The 25788-nt window shown below is 46.7% G+C and overlaps 1 protein-coding gene across 1 annotated transcript in view; it reads left to right on the forward strand.

Annotated features, from left to right (window-relative positions):
• Positions 1 to 990: 990 nt before the first annotated feature.
• The window catches only part of Myo10 (myosin X), a 188060-nt gene continuing 163262 nt past the window's right edge, over positions 991 to 25788 (forward strand). The window contains exon 1 of the mRNA XM_051182585.1: positions 991 to 1140. Coding sequence (XP_051038542.1) covers positions 1120 to 1140 — 21 coding nt within the window. The 5' untranslated portion in view covers positions 991 to 1119. The remainder of the gene's footprint in view (positions 1141 to 25788) is intronic.

Here is a 25788-nt window from a genome sequence, read left to right on the forward strand (position 1 = left end):
TTCTTTACGTCCAGGGTTGTATTTGTAAGGTTTTATAGGACACGTCCCCTCCCTGTGTACAAAACATTTCCCAACGGCTATCACAAAAAACTTCTAACCCGACTTGAAGCAGAAACTCAGGTGGCTTAACAGAAGTTGGGATTCCTCTCGGTTTTCCGCTTCCTGTCCAGGGATCCCTCACCGGCAGAGCCGAACTGATGAGATCCGCGTGGGGCAGGTTTCTGGAGCGGCTAACATTCACCGCCCCTGGACTCCTCTCCTATCCCCTGTAACTATCTAGTCCCTATGGACAGAGGGAAGAGTCAAATCCTCCAATGGAGCCTAGGCAGGTGGCGAGAAGACCCAGGAGAGGCAAGGTTACTAAGGCTTGCTGGCCGCTCACAAGGAAAGCTGAAGGCGGGTCTCCTGAGGGCGTGGCCGGGCATCCGGTGGGCGTGGTCTGGGTGGTAGTTGGGAGAAGGAGCGGCAAGTGGGAAGCCTGAGCAGGCTGTGGACCGGGCTACGATAGGCGTGACCAGGCACCCGAGTAGGCGGGGTCTGGATGTAGTTGAGAACAAGGCCCCCAGGCCCTGCAGGTTGTAGGAGGAGTTCTCGGGGGCGGGGATGGTTCCAGGGTAGGCGTGGTTCTGGGCTGGGGGCGGGGCCTGCGGGCAAGGCGGGCGGAGCACTGGGGTAAGCTAGACCAGGAGCTGGCAAGAGCCGGCTGCGCCTGGGGCCGGAGTGCTCACCGTTGTTGGCGCGCTGGTGATCCGCAGTCCCCCCGCTCGCACCGAGCGCCCCCGGCGGAGCGCAGAGGGAGGCAGGCGCGTCGCCAGCCCCTTGCCGCCCTCCCCCAGCCCGGGAAGAATGTGCCAACAGCTGTTCTCCGCCCGCGAGCACTTCGCCCAGAAGTGAGGAACTTGGAGGAAGAAGAGACAAAGGCTGCGGTTGGGACGGAGGAGGTCCGAGAGGCGGACAAAAGGTGCATAGGAGCAGCGGCGACCGGGGCATGGCAGCGCTGCGGCTCCGCGGGCTGGAGTCGCCCCGAGGCGCGCCGTGACACGCGTGGCTTCCCGGGACCTGCCGCTGCGCTGACTTCCGCGACTGCAGCCGCGCCGGGAAGGTGCGGGCACCGGAACAATGGACAGCTTCTTTCCCGAGGTGAGTGGCGGGGAGGACCTGGCGGAGGCCGACATCGGGATCGGCACCCCGCGCTCGCCCTGGCGCCTGCGCGTCCCGGGAGGGGAAACTTTGTGGGAGTCTCCTGAAACCCCACTCCCTCTGCCGGCCCCGAGTCTCGGATGAGTAAGCCCAGGCAGGTTTGGGTTTGTCCTGCTCTCGCATGTCCCCGGGCGTGGGTGGCTAGCTGACACTCCGCGCCAGGTGAGTCCCCGGGCGCCGGGCGGGGGAGAGCTGCGGACCGGGGCGGACCGGGTGCAGGAAAGGCGGTAAAAGGCGCAGCCGGGACGTGCCTTTCTCCAAGAAAGGTCTGGGACTTCCTTTGCCGAATGTGCGGGCTTCCTGTGCAGGGGGCAGTGGCTTCCAGGGGAGCGGGGCTAACCAAGTGTGAGCCGGGCCGGCAGAGTCCAGTCAATCACCGCTTGCCCTGCCTCGTTGGGCCTTCAAGTCCTGGGTTCGTGCTCTACTAGCGGCGCCCCGACAGGGCTGTGGATAATACCAGAGCACGAGACCGAAAGATCCAGCATTTGATGCCATTCTTTGGCAGCTCTTGAATTCAAGTTTAAATAAAATTCGTTTAGGGCAAACAAAGGTTATTTTAGAAGATGAAACCGATGCCCGTTTTAGGGTCTTTGAGGGCGGGACACCACAGTTACTTGAGACGGGACTTGAAAGTTCTTTTTCCCCCTGGGATGGAGAGCCGCTCTGGTTTCTTGGCACCGACTCCTTTCTTGGTTGTGTTTATTTAATAAATTCTGTATAAGTTTAGAGTTTTGAAGTGGCTCGGAGTAAACTTAGCTGACTTGCGGGAGACTGATGTGATTTTTCGCTGAAAGCCAGGGCGATGTTTTGTGAATCCGAGACAGTCTTGGAATCTTCCAGCAAATCAGAGTGGTGAGAGTTTGCCTCCGCATTAGCTGATTTGCTTTATCAGACTTAATTGGCTATAGTGTTTCAAGGTCTGACGTTCACTTGCTGTATTCTCAGGTAGCCACTTATAATGGCCACAGTGATGTATTGTGTAATGGTCGAATTGACTTTTTCTAAAGTGGTTGTCTCTGTCATCCTGAAAAGGCATCCATCACTCAGGAAGAAGAGAAATATATAGAAAGTGCTGACACCCCCTCCCTACCCATAGCATTTCCTAATTCATGGACTTTTGACTCATGCCTATAGGAAGTCACTGGAACTTTGGAGGAGCTGTTCTACAACAGTAAATGACCGCCAGGCTGGGCTTTTAGCTATAAGAATACTGAGGTTCTGTGCTCAGGGCAAACAGTTCTTAATTTGGTGGTGTTTTGGAAAATTTCTGTGTAGTTGTTGAGGGGCGAAAATGCCCCCCTCTCTAAGTCTGAGGACCTGCGGAGTTCAAGGTCTTCCCTTGGGTAGAATTCTGCCCCCTAGTGCAAGTGGTGGAAACTTCATGATAGCATGCCATAGCAGTTCCTGCCTCCAAGTTATGGAACTTTTAAGCAACTCCAGGAGCCCCTTTTTCACCTTGGTTCTTTGTGAGGAGATCTCCATGACTCTGAATGACCTGGGAATAACACTGAAGTTGTTTGTTTGTTTGTTTTTTAACTGATTACCTATTTCATTTTTACTATTTCTAGTGAAGAATCTTAATCCAAAGATTAGTAAGTCAACCAGCCCAAGGTTGAAGAATGTGTTATCAGATCCACCTACAGCCCTGTCTCCCTGTCTGATGGCTGGTATTTCTGGATATATGTATATGTATATATGTGTATATATATATATGCATGTATGTATATATATATTGCTTGTGTGTTTGTTATCCTGGTGATTTCTAGTCAGCTGTCAAGAGTTCTGCCTCCCCCCATCCCCAAAGCAGCAGGGCATCGAAAAAGCTAAACAGTGGTGTCGTGATGGAGACACACTCCTAATATAGTCCCTATTAATTTAATGCTTTAGAACAACGTTTTGTTAACTGTTTGGTAAAGGCGTTCCACTATCCCGTCAGGCTATAAAGTAGAGAAATGATAGGGTATCCAAGGGCAGTCAGCTTTTGGGACTTCCTCCTCACTGAGTAGTGTTCACTTCTTTGCTAACTTTTCCCTGTGATTTAGGAACAATGACTTGTTGCTTGTTAGCCAACAATTCAAAGCTCATACTAACAACTAAAAAATAAGTAAACTGTGTGGGGCAGATAACAAGGAAGTAGGAAGCATTTGAATAACTGCTGGAGGGCTGTCGGCGCCTCTAGCACAGAGAGCAGCAGCACCTCTGGCTTCCCCTCACTCAGTGCGTGTAGCCTTCCTCTCAACTTGTGATACCCCAGAGTGTGTAGCTGTTACTGACAGCACGACAACCACAAAACTACACCCAGCTTGACTGCCCTGAGTGAAGCAGTTGCCTCCCGGTCCTAATTCCTGTGTGAGCTTTTCTTGTCTGCGCTTGCCTGGTTTAACTGGGATCAGGCATCATGCTAGAGGCCAGTGGCCGGGGAAGCTTGCAAGGCCTGTGCCAATCAGCTGACACTGCTGCCTTCAAAATTCGCTCCAGGATTGGTGAAAGGGAGCGTGCCAAACTCCCCAGTCAAGTTTCAGTTTCTTCATGGCCTTCATTAAGTTTTTATGGCTTCTCCTGAGTTAATTGTGTGTGCTCACGCATAGGAAAGCTTGTGTTTTCAGCATTTCTTGCAAAGTTATTTTAAAAGTTTAGGTATGTCTGTAATCAGAAGCAATTACATACAATAACACACACACATATACACACACAAAAGAAACAAACCAATCAAACAGCAATAATAACAGAAACGTCCACAACAGTAAAAAGCAAAGGTTCAGCTGTAAAACAACAAGATGTTGTGCAAAAATTTTGAGGTTTTCTGTTGACTCTGTGTTCTTGTCCCCAGAACCAAGAGGAATACAGTGGGGCATCAACCATTTCCAAAAGAGCTGACCTCTGCTTTTTATTTTAGGCATAAGTGTGCCATATTGGCTGTACAAGTATAAGACCTTAAGTGGACTTACAGCAAGATATAAATGGACACATTGATTTTTTTTTGGTAATAAATATATGGAAGTTGCATAGACACAAACATTAATATACAAAGCAGGCATTAATGTTTCAAGAGACAGCTTGTTAATGAAAATATGCCAGATAAACCTATTTCTTATAGTCTGGTTCAATATGGCTTGAAAGAAGTTAGCTCTAAAGATGTTCAGAGGAGGTCTAGAGGTGTAGTTTAGTGGTAGAGGTACTGAGTTTGAGCCTTAACACCACAGGCTCACACGCAGACACACACCCCATAGAAAGATACACACCATACATATACACAGCACACACACACACACATATACACATAGTATACACATATAACACACACACACACACACACACACACACACACACACACACACTCCTGCTTAACTTGGGAAAATACCATGGTTTCAGTTACCTGGACTCTTTCAGAAAACATTTTAATCTAGAAGCAGACACCTCCCCCAGGCCCCCCCCACACACACACGAGCTTATTTCTTCCTTCCTTCTGACAAGTGTAGTCTTTTTTGTGTGAGGGAGAGCTAGTGATATTTCCTCGTTATCGACACATTGATGTTTTCTGTCATCTGCTCCACACCTCAGCAGTTCCTAGTGTATGCAAGAGAGATACTCAGGACCTTTGTAGCCCCAAGAATCTTGAGGTCTATAACATCACTTGATGACATTGCCTGGGTCCCCTTTGACTCGCTGTGCAATGAGTTAAGGTTTCTTGCCTTGTCTGCATAGTCCAGAAGAATTTCTTTTGTCAAGTCTCCCCCACCCCATGTCCGGGACAGCAGAGCTGTAGGAACAGCTGCAAGCAGACAGTTGTTCTAGCCCAGAGTACTGAGCTTCTGTCCAGGGGAGGCCAGGAAAGCCTGCCTCCCCCACATCATGAGGCCTGATGTTGTTACATCTCTCAGAATCAGGCGGAAACTGGTTTGCACCAGGCCTTCAGTATCATGGAGAGACAGGGCAAGCAATGTTTGCTTTGCCAGCTCTAACCTCTTTAAGTAGCTTCACCTTTGAGTATGCGAACCTTGACTCCAGAGGCTCCAGAGTGACTGATGCATATTTTCATGTTGCAAATTTGCAGGGGACTTGGAAGAACAAGTCTCCAGTGAAGTCTTTGTGTGGCTCGGCACCCTTTCCCCTAGCTGTGCAAGAGCCTTGTAGAGGGCGGTGAAAGCCTTGCATTTCTAGCATCCATCCAGCCTGCACCATCCATGGGATCAAGCACTTGTGAGATCCCTGTGGTCAGTAGGCCTTCCTGGGCTTTGACTGATAGTAAGTGGGTGTTGTAGTGTCTGTTTCGCTTGGTAGTTAGGCAAAAGTGAGGTAAGATTTACAAAGCACTACATGTGGTAGGTGGTGGATATTAAAAGGTCAGTCATCAGATCTATACTTAGAAGTCATAAAAGAGGCTGAGGATGTAGCTCAATTGGGAGAGTCCCTGCCTGAGTTAGGTCCCCAGGACACTTGAAACAGGAAGTAGTAGCTTATGCCTGCAGTCCATTCAGGGGGTGCCACAGCAAAGTCAGGAGCCTAAGGTCATCCTCAACTTCTGCTCTTACCTTCTGTTTGCTGCCCTGTATGCACCCCTGCATCGCTTAGCTTGCTGTCCTGAATGCAGTGAAGCAAACCTTGAGAGGATAGATATCTTACATGTAAATACATTCTGCTGCCTCATGTGCGTAGGAAGAAAAGTCCTCAAGCTCATGTTACGCATTGGGTACCTAGGCATCCCAGAAAGGTCTGGTTTATTAAAAGAAGGGGTAAGGGCATTTGTTTCATGGTTTCTGACAGGTGCTGGAGTAATCATTATTTTTCCTCTTGAAAAAATGATGCTGACTCCATTTCTGGTGTTCACAGCAGCTGTCCTTCCCTTGGTGGCTTGACCTGCTGCAGAGCCATCAGCGGGGAAGTTTCTAGAGTACTCCTTGGATAAAAGCAACAAGCTCACACAATACTGGAGGTCTAGCTTCCTAGCACTGAACTACCAAGTACTAGTACTTCCTACCAAGTGAGCTGCATCCACAGCCCTAGAAAGTTTTTTTTTTTTTTTTTTTTTAAATGAACACCAGTCTACAGGACACTTGCTTAGCTGGGCCAGGGCATTAATTAGTTACTGATGCTGTCACTGAATTCATACAACAGTTCTTATATGAAAAAGTGAATGGACTTGTGAGGGATGGATTGACTGATTGCATGGGGTACTCCAGAATATTTTAATTTAATTACATATGCCATAACCAATATGTCTATACTCTGAATTTTTACCATTTCTTAAAGCAAATCCCTTTGTGCCCCAGCCCCTTCTCCTGCTACCCTGCGGGAGGACCCAGGACTTCTTGCTCACTAGGCAAATACTCTACTGTGCTCCATCCCAGAGCAAGAATTTTCTACGTTGTTTCCATACTTTTCAGTGCCGTAAAGAAAACTGAACACAGAAGCTAATCAGATGACAGTCTGTTTGGAGATGAGACCATGACTTGATGTGTACAGCCCAGATAGCAATATAGATGAGATTATGTTTGGAAAATTACACCTTTGGGAGTCCTTTCCTTTTTAGCCATGTAAATTTAAATATCTAAAAAGGATTTTTTATTAATTTTTATGAAATATAAAATGCTTTATATTAGTTATTTGAGAATTTCACACATATTTTGATCATCTTCACCTCCCCTCCCCCAGCTCTTAATTCACTCCCCACTTCCCTACACACCCAATTTTGTGTATTTATTTGTTTGTTTGTTTATTTATTTATTTATTTATTTATTTGTTTCCTTCAAGATCAATTTTGTGTTTCCCAGATACTCTTGGTTGTGGATACTCCTGGAGTGTGGATGATTTTATTTTATTATTATTATTTTTTTTTTTTTTGAGAAAAGTGTCTCTCGTTCTCTCCCAGAAGCCAACAGTCATCCATAGCTCTATTTCTAGGGGTGGGATTGTGTGCCCAACCTCCCTCTCTGTGCTGGAATTTGGTCTGGTTTGGGCTTGTGCAAGTTTTGCACATACTGATGCAACTGCTGTGAGTTCATCTATGCAGCTACCCCCATATTTCATCTATTGCCTCAGGCTCCCACAATTTTCACCCCCTCTTCTGTGAAGAATCCTGAGCTCTGGGAGTGGGGTACAGTATAAATGCTCCCTTTAGGGCACCTTGGCTGGTAGTGGGCCTCTGTGTTAATCACCATCTACTTCAAATAGAAGCTTATTAGAGGAGCATTGAGAGATACATTGATCTGTACGTATAATCATAAGTCATCTGGAGTCAGGTTAATGCCATGTCCATTTAGTAGCATAATAGTAGTAGGTTTTCCCCTAGGGCCTATGACCTGTCTAGTCATAGCGTCTTAGCCTGTTAATGGGGCTAGGTATGGGTTTTATCCTATGTAGTGGGACTTAGATACAATTAGAAAGTGGTTGGTAGGGCTGGAGAGATGGCTCAGTGGTTAAGATCACTGGCTGCTGTTACAAAGGGACCAGGGTTTAATTCCTAGCAACTACATGACAGCTCACAGACATCTGTTACTCAAATTTTAGGAACCCAATGTCATCTTCTGGCCTCAGTGGGTACTGCACACATGTAGCATAAATATATATGTAGATAAAACACCTGTTCACGTAAAATAAGACTTCAGAAAAATTGGTTGGTTATTCCCATGCTGTTCATGCCATCATTGCGGTGATGGGCATGTGTTTCCAGGCTGATCACTGTTGTAGTTTGAAGGGCTCATAGTTGGGTATGGTTGGTGATTATTTTTCTTCTTCATTAGCTTGCACAGCACTCCCAATACTATGAAAGCTAGCCAGTAGGGAAACACTTCCAGGTCTTATAGCAGTTTGATTTTGCTGTAAAGCCTGGGATGTCTTCAGCAATAGGGTCTTATCATCAAGTTCTGGAGAGCAACCGAGAGCAATGGCAATAGTTTTAATGTTTGGGGACCAATGGGACCTCCCTGGCCAACAGCTCCAGAAGATGTAGCTCATATCTGACACTGGCTCTTTATTTGTCAGACTCTGGTGCAGTGGCTCTCAACATTCCTAATGCTGCAACCCTTCAATACAGTTCCTCACGTTGTGGTGATCTCAACCGTAGAATTATTTTTGTTGCGACTTCATAATTGTAATTTTGCTGCTGTTATAAGTTGTAATATAGATATCTGATATGCAAAATTTCTCATATGCAACCTCTGTGGAAGTGTTAAGACCCACAGGTTGATGTCTGGTAGGGGCATAGTTGCCCTGCTATAGGAACACTCCATTTAAACTCTTCTTGTTTATGTATATAACACTTCTACAGTAGTCACTCTCCATATATCATTCTCAAAAGGTCTTTGGTGTTATTTATCCCGTTCCCTACACCCCCTCTACTGTGTCTTTCACTTCCCCAATTTAACCTTCTCCTTCTGTTATTACTGTTAACCCTTTATACCAGTGCATTCTATCTCACCCTTTGTTTTTATTTTTACATGTGGTGTGTGTCTCTACGTATGTAACATATGTGTGGATGCTCACAGAGGCCAGGCTGGGACTCCTGGGGCTGGATTTATAATCATTTGTGAGCTACTTGGTTCCTCTGGAAGCACAGCAATCACTCTTAACTGCTGCGCAATCTCTCGGCCTCCTAAGATTATTTATTTGAGTGTGCTTGTGGAAGTGAATTCTCTTTCCACCATGTGGGTCCCAGGGATTGAACTCAAGCGGACATACTTGACTACAGTCACCTTTACTCAACGAGCCATGTTGTGGGCCCATGCAAATCCCTCCCCCACTTTGTTCTGATTTTTAAGGTATCAGAAGAAAAATACCACTTCTTTGTGTGTTTCATGTGCAGTTCCTTCCCCACAGAGGTAAAATTTGGTTTCAAATTGTGAAGAAATGAGTCTTAAAATGGCATGGCTGAATTCTATAGTGAGTTCTTGGGAAAGCTCCACGATGTTGTCAATGAGACTACACACCAAGTAAATGCTACTAGTGCAGAGTCAAAGTCGACATTTTCTATTGGAGACCAAGGTTTGCATTTCCTTGATATTGTTTGTTTTGTGATACACACAGCACTCAGGAGTCCACAGTTCAGGGTGTCTAGTCTGAGTGTAGTAGCAACTGCCCAATATTTTAGTGGATGTATAAATCCCACAGCCCTTTTCAGGAAGTTGCTAGTTGTTTGCTGCCATAACAGCACCTGAACCTTATTTGGGTACACAGGCCATTGCAGGCTTGTCTGATTACTTTTTCAAGATGAAATCTTGCAGGCAGGGATGTGTGTGATCAAAGGGTTTGCACAAGTTTACTTGAACCCTCTGACTGCATAAGCTTAATGAGAAGTGTCAGTTCACCTTGTGGGAGGCACCCATGAGCCACTGGTATGATGTATTTACGAGCTGGGGGCTTTTGTAGCTTCTCATTAGAATGGGTGAAATGCAGAGCTTGGTGGGGGCAGTTAGCACAGGATGCTGGGGTTGTGTTGCCACATCTGGCTCTTAGTTTTTCTTGACTGATTACCAGCATGGCTGTTGATTGACACACCCTCCTCCCTATCTGGGCATGGTTGCTAGTGTGCATTTGAGGTCAAAGTTTCACAGGAACCAAGAGATATCTTTTCTGGATATTTGTTTGCGGAATGACTTATATAGCCTTCTTTTAATTTTCTTTCCTTTGCCTTGCACTGTCTTCGGAGATAACCATAGTTGGTCTGTGATTGTTTTAGTCAGGGGTCTTGAACACACGACAGAGTTAGGTATTCATGTGTGCACATGCACGTGCACCTGTTGGGAGGTCTAGATGTGTTTAAGTTCATTACTTATTAACTCGGAAAGTCTTCCCACAGACTCAGAAACCAAAGTGTTAAGACTTCCTACCTCCCTAACAGAGCCACCATTGTCCTCTCCTGCAGCTTGCCACTGTTTATGTTCACCCACACTTTGTCCTACAGATGTGACCGCAGGGCACTTAGCAGGGTGAAGGTGGAAGGCATCTGTCCTTTCCTCACCTTGAGACTGGCCCTCATTTTACTAAGAGAAGCACTGCTCTTAAAACCCTCTTGTGCATATGGTGAGCTTAACAATTCCCAGAAACCAAACCAGACCCCTGGATTGGATTCGACAACTCTTTTGTCTTCCCTTAGATTTATTGGTACAGGCAAGGTGACTCGCCCTCTAGTAGTTCCCGGTCTCAAATTTCTGGGTGAATTCAAGTGTACCGCTTTCCACATCTTGCCAACGTGGCACTGTTGACATTGCGGTTGGTGGGGGTGGGGAGGGTGGGAGGGGTTGTCTCATGCATAGCAGGGTTTTTCTTAGCCCTGTTGCTGACCTCTCAGTCACTGGGTGTCAGCATCCCCAACTCACTGGCTGTGGCAACAAATGTTTCCAGACACGCTGGCATCAAGGGACCATGTCGCCATGTCCTTTCTGTTCTGTTGCAGTTGAACCACGGTGGTATGCTTTCGGCCTTCCCCAGCTCTTCTCTTTCCCAAGGGCTTCTACACCTCAATCAGTGCTGCAGTTGATTCTGTGTGGGCTCCGGATTCGCCCTCGGGTGTCAGCATGTGCCCACATTTGCAGTGTCACTTGCCATTTGAGTCATAGATCGAATTCCTGTACAGCTGGACCCTCTGCCTCAGGCTTCTGCAGGTTCTCCCACGGGTCTCTTCACCGAGTGCTCCTTTACTTATATCTTACCCCTCAAGCATTAGGGAAATAATTGCTTACGCTGAGTAATTAACTGACAGTTGTTCTCTGTGTAAAAAAAAAAAAAGGGTCACTTTTTCGCAAAAGTCCCAGTGTGTGTAAATAAGACCCATTCCAGGTCCTCTCCTTGTGTGTTTTGGAGTGTTATTCTGGTTTCTTTAAAAAGTAATGAAGCATAGATTTAGACTCTGCCCATCTAGCTAAGAGTGTAGCTCTGTGCAGAATGCTTGCTCAGCCGTGTCAGATTCTGGGTTCAGGGCCTATTGCTGCAAAACACTTTTTATAAAATGCCTCAAGGGTAAGGAGTCCCTTCTCTTTTCTGTCACCCACTTTCCCTGGTGCTGACTTTTTACATAATAATAGTTCAGTATCAAAACAATAGTTCAGTCTCAGAACTGGCTTTGGTGTAGTCTGGAGACTTCACTTGGGTTTCCCTGGTCTCTAGACTCACTCCCCAGTGCACACATTTCTACATGCAGTTCTCAGTTGTGTTTCCCTGAGCATAGTGAGTGCTTCACGGCCCACAGTGCCACCCACAGTGTCACCATGAGAACTGTTCTGACAGTCCCCGGATATTTCTTACCATCCCTTCCTCGTTTTCCTCCAACCTCCCATCTTCCTTCTCTGTAATTTCGTCACCCGAGGTTGTGACGTAACTGAATCCAGACGGAACAGCACATAACCTTTTTGTCTTGTCTTGAGACAGAGTCTCTCCTCATAGCCCAAGCTGACACTGAACTGACTACCTTGCTGTGTAGCAGGATGGCCTTGAACTCCTGATCTTCCTGCCTCCACCTCCCAAATGCTAGGATTACCGGTGTGTATTCCTGACACCAGCTAGTACGTAACCTGGGAGAGTGTCCTTTTTCACTCTGTCCTTTGATACTTTCATGGTAGATGTCAGTAGTTTGTCCTGGATTAGTGTTGAGTCTATGCTCCTTAACACACATGTTAACATCATGTTGCTGTGTTCAAGACCATTCTGAGACAATTGCTGTTGTATTACTCTATTCTTTTCCCATGGCTCTCCAGAGATCATATTATCCTTACTCTATACCCAAATAAGTGTTGCTGTGAAAGAGCTATTTGATTTCTGACTTTACTTTTTCAAATACCTTTAAAAACAAGTCTATTTTAGCTAGGTGATTAGTTGTGGTCTGTGATGTGTGAGTCTTGGCCCACATTCGCCATGGTGCAAACGTGGAGGTCAAAGGGCATCCCTGTGGTGTCCATTCTCGCCTCCTCCCTTGATGTGTGTATGGAACTTGGGTTCCCGCTGAGCCATCTCTCTGGCCCTGGATTCCTCAAACACTTTGATACTAATTTTCTTTTACTACGATTCTTGGTCATTATTTTATGTTGTAGAATGATGTAGAATGAAATACAACATATCAATGTAGCCAGGCTGTTGGGACTGTTTGTTCCTGTGCTATCAATGTCGTAGCCTCAGAACACCCCAGTCCCACTGACAGGTAAGCAAATGGACGCTGCAGCTTGCCATACATTGTGGGACGCAGAACAAACTGGGTCATCATTTCTGCCCCCATCAGTGCCACAGGAAGATGGAGACAGAAAGGGCTTCCTTTAAATCAGGACGAAGATATCCAAACCTCCTTGCAGTCAGGCATGGTTCTGGAGAGCAATAACCTGGTGAAATGGCGTGGCAACAGACACTGGAGTATGTGACTGGCAGTCTCCATCCAAGGGCTTGCCACTGTGCCGGGAGCAATGGCTTCTAGCAATGTGTGCCCCACTGGGAACCTCATCAGAGCTGTGAGTAAAGTGCTGTGTGAGGGGATGTGTAGACAAGGGCTCTGTGAATTCTTTGTGTTGCTCTCATCCTGAGTCTTGTAGGAGCAATGGCTGATGAGGAAGTCCACTATGGAAACTGGGGGAGCAGTGAGTGTCCCTAGAAATTCTCACTGAATAGGGGCTTTTCCTTACTGCTTCTGGACCATGCTTTGAGGAGAGCTATGTGTGGTGCAGAAGACAAAGAAACAAAGAAAAACTCGGAGGCCAGTTCTAAACCTTTTCATTGCCTCAGTGAGGGCCACCGGCTTCACAGGATGGGACTGTCCCTGTGTTTCTCAGTCCTGTCCTGGGAATCTGACCTGCTTGTGTCCTTCCCGAATGTTCTTGAGTCAGCTTGCTGCACTGCCTCCATTGAGACCCCCTCATCTTGCTTCCTTCCCCTTGTAATTATACTCTGCAGAGAGATTGGCCCTGCACCCTGGGGAACACCCTGTGTTCTGCTCTCACCACCAGAGTTGAATGCCAAAGTTGAGGCAAAGGATTTCCCACATACTAATCTTCTATCTGGGTCACCCCTGATTTGTATGTACCTGCTCCTGTTTGTTCTTGTGCGTGCATGCGTGCATGCATTGGTGTGTGTGTGTGTGTGTGTGTGTGTGTGTGTGTATGTGTGTGTATGTGTGTGCGTATGTGTGTGCGCGCGTGCATGTGTGGTGTGTGTGTGTGTGTGTGTGTGTGCGCGCGTGCATGCGTGGTGTGTGTGTGTGTGTTTTGTGTCTGAGCAGCAGGTAGGTTAGCTGGTACCACTGCAATGTAGAGAGATGAGGACTTTTATTTAAGTCTATACAGTTAAGTCTATTATGCATTCAGTTGTCCCTCGGGATATGTGAGAAATCAATTCTAGGACTACCTACCCACTTGGACAACAAAATCCATGGTGCTCAAACTCCAGTGGTGTCGTATTTGATTACAACTGTACACAGCCCCCTGTGTATAAAGAAGTGTATGTGCTGTGTGAACAATTGTTCAGTTCTGTTGTTTAGGTAGTCTTGATTAGGAAAGTCTGTTTTTCATCTGTAGTAGGCTGAATCCCCAAGAATTCCCAGGGAATACACAGGCCAACTGTATATGTCATATAGTTAGTGCCCCTCTTAGGGTTGCTATTGCTGTGATGAAACACCATGGGCAAAAGCAGCTTTGAGGGGAAAAGATTTATTTGATGTCCATTTCCTGAATCACAGTCCACCTAGGAGAGCCAAGGAAGGAAGCTAACAGGGCAGGAACCTTGAGGCGGGAGCTGATGGAGAACCCAAGGATGAGTGCTGCTTCCTGGCCGTCTATCTGCTTTCTTATAAAACTCAGAACCAACAGCCTAGGGATGGCACCACCCACAATGGGCTGACGCCTCCTTTATCAATCACTAATTAAGAAAATGCCGTACAGCCCAGTTTTATGAAGGCTTTCCACAATTGAGCTTCACCCCCCCACCCCCATGACTAGCTTATGTCTAGTTGACATAAAATTAGCTAGCACATGCTTATAGGTGTATGTACACGTGTATTCCTGGTTCCTGGCTTGAGACACTCACAGCTACTGGTAGGGAAGTCTCTCACTGTGCCTCCGAGGACTTTTCTCTGACCTCACTGCTTGTTGTAAAGATCCGGGAATCTTCAATAGGCAGCTCCTTGTGCTGCTTGTATGTTTCTGAGAAGATAAGGTTTAGAAGGCGCCTCCCCGCTGTGCTTTTTCCCACACACTATAGTCTTGGTAGGATGGGGTCATCAGAATACTGTTTTGACTGCCGTAAGATCTGTGGCACTAAAGGTGTCTGTAAATCAGGGATTGTCTTGAAAGCTGGTGCCAAGTTCAACTTCAAGGCTCAGAAGGCCAGGCACAGACTGTAAATTTGGCATCAGTTCCCTTCAGACTTGAGACCCACTGGAAGTCTCCTGTTTCTCTCCTTGATGAAGCTTTTTCAGCTGTAACAATTTCCCTCTGGCCTCGGGGCAGATTTGCTAAGTTGACTTTCTGTGTGGTAGGTTATAAAACCTTGTGTGGTCAGGGCTTTCTTGCACAGGCCAGAGGACCCTTTTTAATCTATAAAATATTTAAAAGCCAGGATCCCCCGCCCCTCAACATTGCATGTATCTGAGATGGTCTCACATTTGTGTGTAGCTCTGGATGACTGAATTCCTGATCATCCTGCCTCCACCTCCCAAGTGCTGGTGTTTTAGCTGTGCAGCCAGCCACACCTGGGACATGTGGCCCCATGGTAGGATATTATACATGCTACTCAGGCACTCCATGAACTAACCTACATCCCCAGCTTTCTTACTGCATTTTCCCCTCAAGAGATGAGGAAAAAGAGAGCATCAGGTGGAATATGCCCTTGCTTATAAGATGAGGTTTGGGTTTTGGCATTTAATATTTTGGGCCTCGAGCAAATCCAGTACTCTGCATTTGTAAAGGGTAAAAATGTACCCTTCTCTCAAGTTATCATTTTCTACTATTTTACCATTAAAAATGTGAAATCACAAGCCATCAGTTCTGAGAACAATAGGGAGCAAAAATGGTTTTAACTTGACCCAAATGGGCCTCGGGCTGTGAGTGTGCGGTTTGTATGCATTTTGAGATAATGTATGCTTTGAAAGAGACAAGTCCTTTTAAGGAGTTAAGGGGACATTCAGTAGCACATGACTTTGTTTTTATTTTCATGTTGTCTTTAAAATTTCGAGAGGTCCCTTTTATTCCTCAGCACAGACAGCTGTGTCCTGTGCCTTGAATCCACTGTCACATAATGGGGTCAGAAACAATACTCAGGCTGTTGTGGTCTTCAGAGTTTCTTAAAACCCTTCTGGCACCCGAGGCTGATGTGAACTAAGGTTTGGAGCTGGTATGTGCGAGTGAGATGCTGTAGTAAGATAAGCTATCTCTCAGAACGGAGCCTGGCTGTGTGCATCCTAAATTCTTCACAGATTCCTCCGGGGAGAAAGTGAATTATCTGTGGACATCTTCAAGAATGTATGTGCTTCTCTGCACAAAGCCACCGGTATGTGAGGCTACCTCGGAAGGAAGAACCTACTGTCCACCAACGGGAATGAGGAATGGGAGCCGTGTCATGAACCAAAGGGACAGTACAGACTTGCTGGTTGCTTGGATGATGGAGGCGTTGGTGATAGATAAACATAGTGATTCTGTTCAGAGGCAAGATCAAAAAGGTAGTTATAGTTTCTAGGGAAAACCCACAGACGGCTTGGTCACTCTGACTTTGAATCCTTTTTTCCTGGGCTTTTATTTGTGTATTTCTAGTAAACTGCAGAGCCCCTGTGAGTGAGGGCATGTGGGAGCTGTGGGGTTTTTGTTTGTTTTGTTGTTGTTGAGTCAGTGTGCAGTTTGTAAAATGTTGCTTTGATCTTCTGACTTGGTGCTTCTTGTTGGCTTTGTTATGGATGTTACATGCAGCTGTCTCTCCATCTTGGGTCTTTGAGTCTGTTCCGTTCTTCCTCACCAGGACTGGATAAAAGTTGATTTAAGGAAGTGACAGTTTTAAGGAAACCATTTTGAAAAATGATCCTGCTTTTACCAATGTGAGATTTATTTTTAAAAAATGACAAATGGTGTACATTTAAATAAGCTTCTTGAAGGTAAGCCTTGGTGAAGGTCATGATGCCTGGTAAATGTTCATCTTAAGGAATGCAGTTTACTCTTTAAAGAGACATAGTTAGGGGCTAGGGAGCTGGCTTAGTGGGTAAGAGCATGCAAACATGAGGATATCCCCAGCACCTACATAAAAAAGACAGTCATGGCTATTCGTGCCTGTAGCACCAATATTGTCAGGTAGAGACAGGTGGGACTCCCAAGAGCTCTGGCTAGGCATCCTAGCTTCTAGCTCAGTATGAAACACTATCCCAAGACAGTAAAGTGGGAGCATGCAGGAGCACCTGATGTCCTGCTCAGGCCAGTGTGTATGTGTCTGCCCTCGGACGTCTGTGAGGTTTCACAACCTCCCGTAGTGTCTGCTCCTTTGCATCTCTTGGCTCTCATACTTGCCTTGCTCTTGGTCTTTCTTCTGTGGAAGCCTTTTGGATCTTCCAGCTGCTGTTGAGCTCTTATTCTTTGTGCAACTATTTCATCCCAACTGCAAGCCACTTTCAGGCCTCCAAGGCTAGTCTTAAGCCTTTGAGTGGCTAGGACTGTAACTCAATAATGGACAACTTGTCTTTATGTCTGAGGCCCCAAATTCAACCTCCAATAGTTGCCAGAAAAGAAAGGAACAGCAACAGAAAGGAAACCATTGAAGTCTCTTGAGTGTCCACAGCTGGACTGGACTCTCCCCAATACCCCCAAAGGCTTGAAAGCAGCCAAGATTGGCTGGATGACCATCCCAAGAACTGGCTGCTTGATTGGCAGCTCCCACAGCCTTGGTGAAGATGGCAGGGAGGAACTGGTGATTGTTGCCATCCAGAATGGTCCTTCACAAGTTGGAGCAGCTTTTCAGCCCAGACAGACTTTGCCATCCTTGGCAACCACAGCAGCAGTGGGCTCCTTATCCAGCCTTTCTCTGTCCCGGGTGACTGCTTAGCTCTGACCCCAGCAACTGCCTTCGTGGCCAGGGTAGGAGCTGGGAGGTTTGGGAGGAAACTTGACAACTAGCTTTCAGTCAAGTATTTCAACTGCCTATTCTACACAGCTTCCATCAGAAAACTAAACAAAAAAGGCCTATTTCAGTAGAGATGTAATACTTAGTTAGCATTTTTTTTCAGCCAGCATTTTGTAATGTTTAGCCTCTGCCTAGCCAACCTTAGGGTCGGTTGGGTCTCTTGATCAGTCTTATAGCTATGTTTTTATGGATAATATCAGTTCTCAATCTGGAGCAGTTCCCTGGGGAATTTAGCAATATCTGAAGGTGGTCTTGATTGTTGGCACAGATGTAAAAAAGGACTGCTGGTATGTGGTAGATAAGAACCCCATATGTGCAAAGCATCCGGACTCTACAGGGCAACACAAGAGTGTACACCCTCTTGTTCAAATGTTCCCCAAGGTCTCTCTGTCTCTCAATAAAAGCAACATGCTGAAGCAGTTTCCCCTATTTTGGGGCTTATATTCACTTCAATGTCTATATATTCCATGACTTAATGTATTTCTAGATCTATGGATATTTTAATTCTCTCTGTCTCCAAACTGATTCTCGTGATATTTGTAAGTAGTTGAGCTATAAAATTATTTTTCTCTGGATCCTGAGGACAGATTTGGGCACAGAGCACCACCAATCTGGCAAGCGTTTTCTGAGGTGAACAAAGACTAACAGGGCAGCATCACTGAGCCCCATTCTTCTGAGCTTTTTTTCCTTGCTCTTTGCTTACTGTAGTTAATCACCAAACACGGGGGCTAAGCAATCCCGACCTTGCAAGAGGCAGGCAGTTTGAATGCGGCTAGTAACCCCTGTCCACAGCAGCTTTGCTCTCCCAAGTCCCTCAGTCAGTTTTGATGATTTTTCCTTCTGGTTCATTTTCACCAAGCATGATGGTTTTATTGCCAGCCCCAGTAATGAATCACCCTGAAAGGCAGCTGACTCTGTAGGCAGCACTCCTGTTTGCTGAAAATAAGTGGAAGATGACTCCCAAGTTCACACCCTCAACTGCTTTCATCAAGTCTCCCGGCAGGAGGGGATTTAAGTTGGAGCCTCTTCAGATTCCTGGTTTAATTTGTGGCTTAGTAGGAGTTCTTTCTCTGCTTATCTCTGCCTGGTTCCTCTCCGCCACGAGAAGGCTAAAAGAACAATAATTTAATCTTATCTTTTTAAAAAGACTCTCTCTCTCTCTCTCTCTCTCTCTCTCTGTGTGTGTGTGTGTGTGTGTGTGTGTACGTACATGTGTCTGCATGTGCTTGTGGAGGCCAAGAGAGGACATCAGATCTCCTGGAGCTTGAGTCACAGTCTACGAGCCACCTGACTCCGGTCCTCTGGAAGGAAGCAAGTGCTCTTAGCCAATGAGATGTCTCTCCTGCCCGCTAATCTAATGTTTATTTACTTTGGATGTGCTATAAATGAGATATCTTTTTATATAAACTTGAGAATCACATATTTTGTATGTTGTTTGTATAGTGTATTAGTTTCTTTTCTGTTGCTGTGATAAAACACCCTGATAAAACAGCTTGATGGAGAAAGTGGTGACTTTTGACACAGTTCCAGTGGGATACAGCCTGCTGCACTAATGCAGACAGACTGCAGGAAGCCGGCTGATCACTTTGTATCCACACTGAGGAAGCAGAGGTGGCTAGGACATCAAACCTCAAAGCCCAGTCCCAGTGACATACTTCCTATAGCAAGGTTCCACCTCTAAAGGCTCCTGGGACCTTCCCCAACAGCACCAGTAGCTAAGGGCCAAGTGTTCAAACATACGAGCCTCTGGGGGAGTTTCTTCAGCTAGGACATCTTCATCCAGGCCAACACTTAACACTCAGGGGACACACAATTCAATCTGAAAGGAGCATGTCCCAGATATTTATTTGCTAGTTTTGTTAACCTAGGTTAGTGATAGGAAGTGGAGTATGTATGGTTTCTGATTGCTTCACTTCAGAGATTATGGCTCCTTACAACCTTTGTTGATGGAAGTCAGTGTGATTTACTGGTGGGCTCAGAGGCTAAGGATGCAGTGGAGGCTTTGGGGAATATTCTCACCTATTTCAGTTACTGCATGATGGGGGGAGGGGGGATGGAACTAATGCACCTTGGAAAGTCCATCAAGTTGAATTAGAAACCACTTCTTAACAAATAACAACAAAGTAGAGGCCATCCAGGAGGGTCTGTTTGGTGCCATCCTGCATGCTCAGCCCTTTATATACAGTCTTGCTGCATGTTGGACACCATCATTTGTCCCATGAGGAGCTCAACAAGCCATGTATTAGAGAGCTTAAGTTCCTCGTCAGATCATACAGTTCTCCAGAGCCTCTGTGTGTTCATTTCTCTGAATTCTCATGCCCAGCTTGAGTGCCAGTCCCCAAGACCAGTACTCTTTGGGGCCTTTCCTTGTGTTCTAGGAGCTAGTGAGTCTAGTTCAAGGTTATTTTCATGGCTTGGGCTCCAGCCTAGTCTGTGTTTTGTCTAGGACTTCTTCAAATATCTGAGACTGGACACTTCGTTTACAAACAGGCAAGGCAAAGACAGTGGACTCAGAATAGAAAGCAGGTGTGTAGATCATAGTGATATGGATGGGCTACTCGTTTCAGACTTCACTGATCCTAAGAGATGATGGTTCTGGGATACGCTGATTTGCCTGTTAGCAGGCCACTGTCTGATAGGGACCTATGCATATTGGATATCATGATGTCCTAGAAATGATTTGAGGGATCTTATGGGAGTCCTTGGAATCACATGAGCTGGCAAGTGGGAGCAGCAGACTAAGGGGTAGTGGGTAGGCTTAGTCATCTGCTGCTGCCAACAAGTCAGGCAATGTAGCATGTTCTTTGCCTACCTGCCCACTGGGACTTTAGCATGAGTTTCACCTTCAATACACAGTTCAGCCCCCTAGACCCGCTGAAACATTAGGCCTCTGTTGTCAGTAACTGACATGCCTTAGGTTTGCTGATACATTTTGCAGTGGAAGTCACTGCTGCTGGGTCCCTTCTTCCTGGGAAGATCCCAGACTCACTGACAGTGCTGTGTGCTCTCTGGTCGTAACTGAAAATCCTGTAAGAGGTGCCAACTGTCACCCATGTGACCAGGGTCATTCTGTTGTGTGGTGGCTCTCCTTCTGTTATTGTTGTTGTTGTTTAGAGGAGTGTGTGTGTGTGTGTGTGTGTCTTATGTATGTACATGTTCACATATGTACATGCATGTGGAGGTCAGAAGTCTATGTGGGGTGCCTTTTCTTGCCCTCCACCATTACCTTGTGAGACTGGGTCTCTTACTGAATCTGAACCTACCAATGGGCTAGGCTGGCTGGCCAGAGGGCTCCAGGGACTCAGCAGGCTCTGAGTCCCCTCCCCAGAGCAGGGACTACAGATGTGCCACTGCTCCCTGGACCCAAGCCCTCATGCTTGCACAGTGAGCACATTCCCAGCTGAGCCATTCCCAGCCCTTGTCCTGTCCTGTTTTGTGCCACTTCAGCAGCTGCTTCCAGACTTTCTATCTGTGCTCTCCCATTGTGGGGCTAGACTTTGCTTTGTCTGTGGTATTTGGGACCCCAGTTCTTCCCTGCTGTGCACCTGAACTTTACTCCACACCTGTCCTCACAGCTGCCGTTTGCAGGGGAGATCGGGCTCCATGGCTACACCCCAATGCCATGTTGCACACCTGTCTACTCACTCCTTCAGAGCTGGCTCCCTGCCCAAGGCAGGTACTGCTCTATGTTGCACCATGTTTCCTGGCACCTGAGGCCCTGGCCTTCTACAGTCCGTTGCCAGCCTGGAGTCTCAGTGGTGGCACGAGTTCCTACCATTCTTCAGCTGAGGGTACAGCCTGTGGTGCAGTGTTTCAAAAAGTTAACCTTAACTCATGAACTTGAAAGGAAAGAGTGTCCAGTCTAGGGTAAAACTTGAAATCACAGCTGTGGCTTCCAGGTGGCTGGCTGCTCAGGGAGAAGCAAATAGATGCAGCTTGAAATGCTCACAGCAGTTCCCATCCAGCAGGCCTGGATTCCCTCCACAGTTCCAGGGAATGCAGACATTTTTTGCTCTGTGTGTAGTGTATGTTGTGTGCATGTATGTGTGTAGACTTATTCGTCCATGTGATTGCATGTGGGGGTCAGAGGTCAAAGGCAGATGTCTTCCTCTGGTGCTCTCTCTGTACCCTGTTTATTGGGACGGGACATCTTATTAATGCTGAGCTCATCATTTCTGCTAGAGTGACTTGTCACCCACCATCACTCTTCCCAGTGCTGGGGTTATAGTGTCATTGAGCCAGCATCCGCCATCACTTCCCAGTCCTGGGGTTAACAGGTATGAACCATCTATCATACCCAGCTTTTGTGTGGGTACTGGTGATGTGAACTTAGGACCCTGTGCTTACCCACTGAACTGTCTCCTTCGCACCCTTCCCCATTTAGATTTTAAGATAAATTGGCAGGAGTTTTAAGATAATTTGCATAGCTTCTTGTGCCTCTCAGAGTTTTAGCCCCTGTACATCCTAAATGTAAAACGGTTTGCCTCCTAATGGGGGAGACAGAAATGGTTTCCATTTGGGTCTGATGTTCACCAGTTAAGAAGGAAGTGCTCTGAGAAGTGTAAGCTCTCTTCTGGACAACTCTATAAAAACCAAAGTGAGGGAGGCACTCCCCTTACCCCCTGTTTATTTGAGGAATAAACAGAATTTCCTTGTGTGGTTGGCAGGTGGCCAGAGAACGTGCCTATAGCTCAGGGATCATCAAAAACAATCTAACGGAAAAAGCCTGACTTGCTGGAGGCTGAAATTAAATATCTAGGGGTGTGTGTGTGTGTGTGTGTGTGTGTGTGTGTGTGTGTTCATGCACACTTGTACAGGGTGGGAGCAGGGTGGCAGATGAAGGGCGTCTGGAAGCTTTAACCCTTGGCACTATAAATAGAATACTTACTTGGCTGGCTCAAATACAGACTTTTGAAATGGAGTTTATCCTGCCATTTGGTCAGCATTAAGGTATGACTCACTGTCCTCTACCCAAGACTGGCCCACATTCGTACCCACTTTTCTTTTGATTTGAGCCAAGTTTAATTAAAAACAACACTTGACAGGCCCATTAAATGACTGAAACACTTCCCTTCAAAACCTTACCATGAATGGAGGCATTATACACAAAACAATGCCTTTTTAAAAGCCCAAAGTGAGACCCAGACTGTGCAAAGCATTGGATAAGAAGGGGGACAAGCCCTGGCCCACACAAGCTGAACCAGCAGCCCAGGAGGGAGGGTGAGATGAGGTAGGCTGTGTGTGATAGGGAGCAGTGGGGACTGTGGCAAATGGACCTGGGAGAATGCAGGCTTGCTGTCGCCAGGCTTTCTAGGAGCCAAGAAGAGGAAGTCTCCCAAACTGTGTAATGTTAACAAATAGTACAGAAGTTGTTGGTCTTCAGTGAACGGGCCAAACAGTATCTGGCTGGAGTTTGCACTCCCTAGGTTGTGAGAAGTGAGACTTCACTTTGTATGAAGATAGGAGCGGTACAGCCAGTTCTTGACTTAGGTATAGTCTGTTCCTGGACTTGTGTACTCTGCTGTGACCGGAGCTGGGATGCATTTCTGAGCTTTTGGATGGATCACCACGCTGTCTGGATCTTTGACTCATTTATGTTTCACTCAGGTAATCCATGGATGGAAACCAGACAGCTTTGGTTGGGGGGGGGGGGTGTTATATGCTCCTATTGTAAAAGTTTATGGTCTCCCTCTGTTTTGTAGAGATGGGAGCTTTGGAGTGATTTCAGAGACAGGAAAGCAGTCAAAGACTGTCGCCTCCCCGTCAGAGGCTCACAGCGACTGCTTGCACAGGAGCCTGAGACCCCTACATGTAACTTAACAAGGACCTTGGCCCCTGGTTCCATGTGGGTTTCAGTATTCACCTTACGTGTATGCCAGCTGACAGGAGGGAGAAGATTTCTTGACATAGCATAAGAGAAGACTCAGAAGTCCTTTCTATTGGCATTCCATTCTTTCAATCAAAGGTAGCAGGAATGCATTTTGTGTGTGTGCCTGTGCTGCCTGCCGGTCTCTGCTCCTGTGTATGTAGATATGTGTGTGGATGCCAGAGGACAGCCTTGGATGTGATTCCTTAGGCTCCATCTACCCTTTAAAATTAAATACAAAAATCGAGCCAGGGTCTCTGGCTCTTTTGCTGTTTAGACTATGCTGGCTGGTCATTGAACCTCAGGCACCTGCCTAGAGCTCTCCCCATTCCTGGCCTTCGGATTACAAGACTTTGATTTTTAAAAAGAGCTTTAGGAATAGAACTCGGGCATTTGTGTTTAACCACTTTGCTGACTGAGCCATTTCCCCAGCCGTAGTTAGATTTCCCGCCTCCACTTCTCTGTAAAACCAAAGGTTCAAGAACGAGAAGTTGTGTGGATCTGCACTTCCCTCATCCTTGGTTTCCCCCATCCCCTCCTCCTCACCTCACTTGGAAACACCACAGCAGAGTTTCCCAGTTTCCCATGACAGTTAAATTGAAATCTAGACCAGAAACGGTGCTTGCTGTCTTCCTCACTGAAGTTGTGCGTTCCATGCATTTAAAAAAAGATGTCTCTGTCATTTTATGTAAGTCTCATAATACAAACATTTTACTGTCCTCCTCCCACCGGTACTTTTGGATAGGGTAGCTTAAGAGCTCATTTAGGGATGGATGGAGATTGTCTCCCTGGGTCGCATTTTCAACAGGTCATTTTAACAGTAGCCTCTTAGTGTGACAGTCTCTGGCCCTTCCCTTGGTCCTCTCTGATATGCCTCCTTTCTGTATCTCCATTGGCCTTCTTGGACATCCCACCCTTCGTGGATTCCTTGGCTGGCTCAGTCTCTGCCTGTAATTTGAGACCCAGTAGCCTATGGGGACAGGGGTAGGGGACAGGAGCATGTGTATCTGCTTAGTCGTGCTGTGTCACTTGATAGACAATAAAGAGCGGGGACAGAAGAGTTGTCTGAAATGATGACATCCCTCCGCTTTCTTGAATGTCCTTGAACTAGCTGGGGGCCAGGGGAGAAAGCAGAGGAGCCAGGAGATGTGTCTGTGGAAGGATGGAGAGTGGAGGCTCGGGTGCTCTGGATATGGGGGTGGGGCTGCGGTGTACACCAGGGACCTTTCCCAACTCAACAAGCCAGGGATGGTGGAGAGTTCAAGATGGAGGGACGAGGCCTGGACAGACAATAGGAAGGTGTTTGGGGCCATGAGGGCTTTTGAGGTCCAGTTCCGGGGAGTTAATGATTTAAAGCGGGATGTTGGTGACTGTGGAGCAGCAGCCCTCTTCCCTTTCCATTGCTGCAGCTGGTGGGGAAGAATTCCTGTTGGGGCAGTGTTTGTAGACACTTTTGTTTGGCTTAGCCTTTGCTAGCCAGCCTGTATGGTCAGGACGGCTGGTAAGGCTACAGGAGAATATAGGCGCTGCAGTGTTTCCTCACCCCATGTGTCCGTGGCAGTAGACACTCCAGAACTCAGGCTCACATTCATTTAGTCCTAGGAGAACGTGCTGGTGTCTTTCCAGTGTGCAGTTTTGAAAGGTGGCCCTTGTATCCATCCCATTGCCCTCATTGGGGCTCACCTTGTTGGCATGTTTTCAGGACCTGTGATTGGTTATGGACAATCGACATTGTCACCTTTGTAGAGGTGAGATCTCTTGTTTCTGATTAAGGACCTGATGATGCGTTCAGCCTAGTCTCATGACAGTCTTTCGTCTTGCTTTTCTCTGTTTCACATGGACGGGAAAGTGAACTCCATGGTTGCTGAGTTATAACAAGTTTTGAACTCCTCAAGCAGTCACTGTCATACCTATGTTGACTGCATGTGGGTAGCACACAAGATAATTCCACACAGAAAACCAGCGTCTTTGAAATCAGGGTTAAATTTCTTGGTTCTAGCATGAAGAGTTTACTTTCTAAACCAAGCTACAAACCATTTCGTGCCTTTGGATTTGTGAGGTCCCTGAAATATGTTTGAACTGGGTTGTATCTAAGAGAAAACATCTTTTTGTTTGGCAGACCCTGGGAATCTGACATGGTCTATGGCCCTGGCCAGAGGCTGTTCATGAAGCGAGGCAAGAATTGGGTTCCATAGGGCAGGGCAGCTCTGGTTGCAGCAGGAGAGCAGCTGGCCTCATGGTTGGGTGACTATTCCTTTGGTTTCTTCTTCACTCTGCTAGACTGCTGTCCTGTCTTAGTGATAGGGGCCTGTTGAGGGTTGTGGTGAGAGGCCTGGCTCCAAGGACAGGCTTCCACTGTAGCTTGGGAAAGGAGGGCTTCAAGGACAGGGAGATTAGTGCCCTCAGTTGCAACAGTAAGCTTTCAGAATGTGACCAGACATACGTAGGAGGCTGTGTCTGCACAGTGAATGCATGAAGGTGTTTCTTGTAGAGGCTTTGGTGTCAAGGGTGTGATGGTTAGCTCGCAGGTCATCTTCTCTACAGAAAACAGCTTATTCCTCTGTTTTGTGAACTAGGAACCAGTGGCCCTGGAAATCTAGGGCACAGTGAGTGAGTAGACAGGTATTATGTATAGTTTTAAGGTTGGACCTGCC

The sequence above is a fragment of the Phodopus roborovskii genome, unplaced genomic scaffold, assembly GCF_943737965.1.
Source record: "Phodopus roborovskii unplaced genomic scaffold, PHOROB, whole genome shotgun sequence".
Taxonomy (NCBI): Eukaryota; Metazoa; Chordata; class Mammalia; order Rodentia; family Cricetidae; genus Phodopus; species Phodopus roborovskii.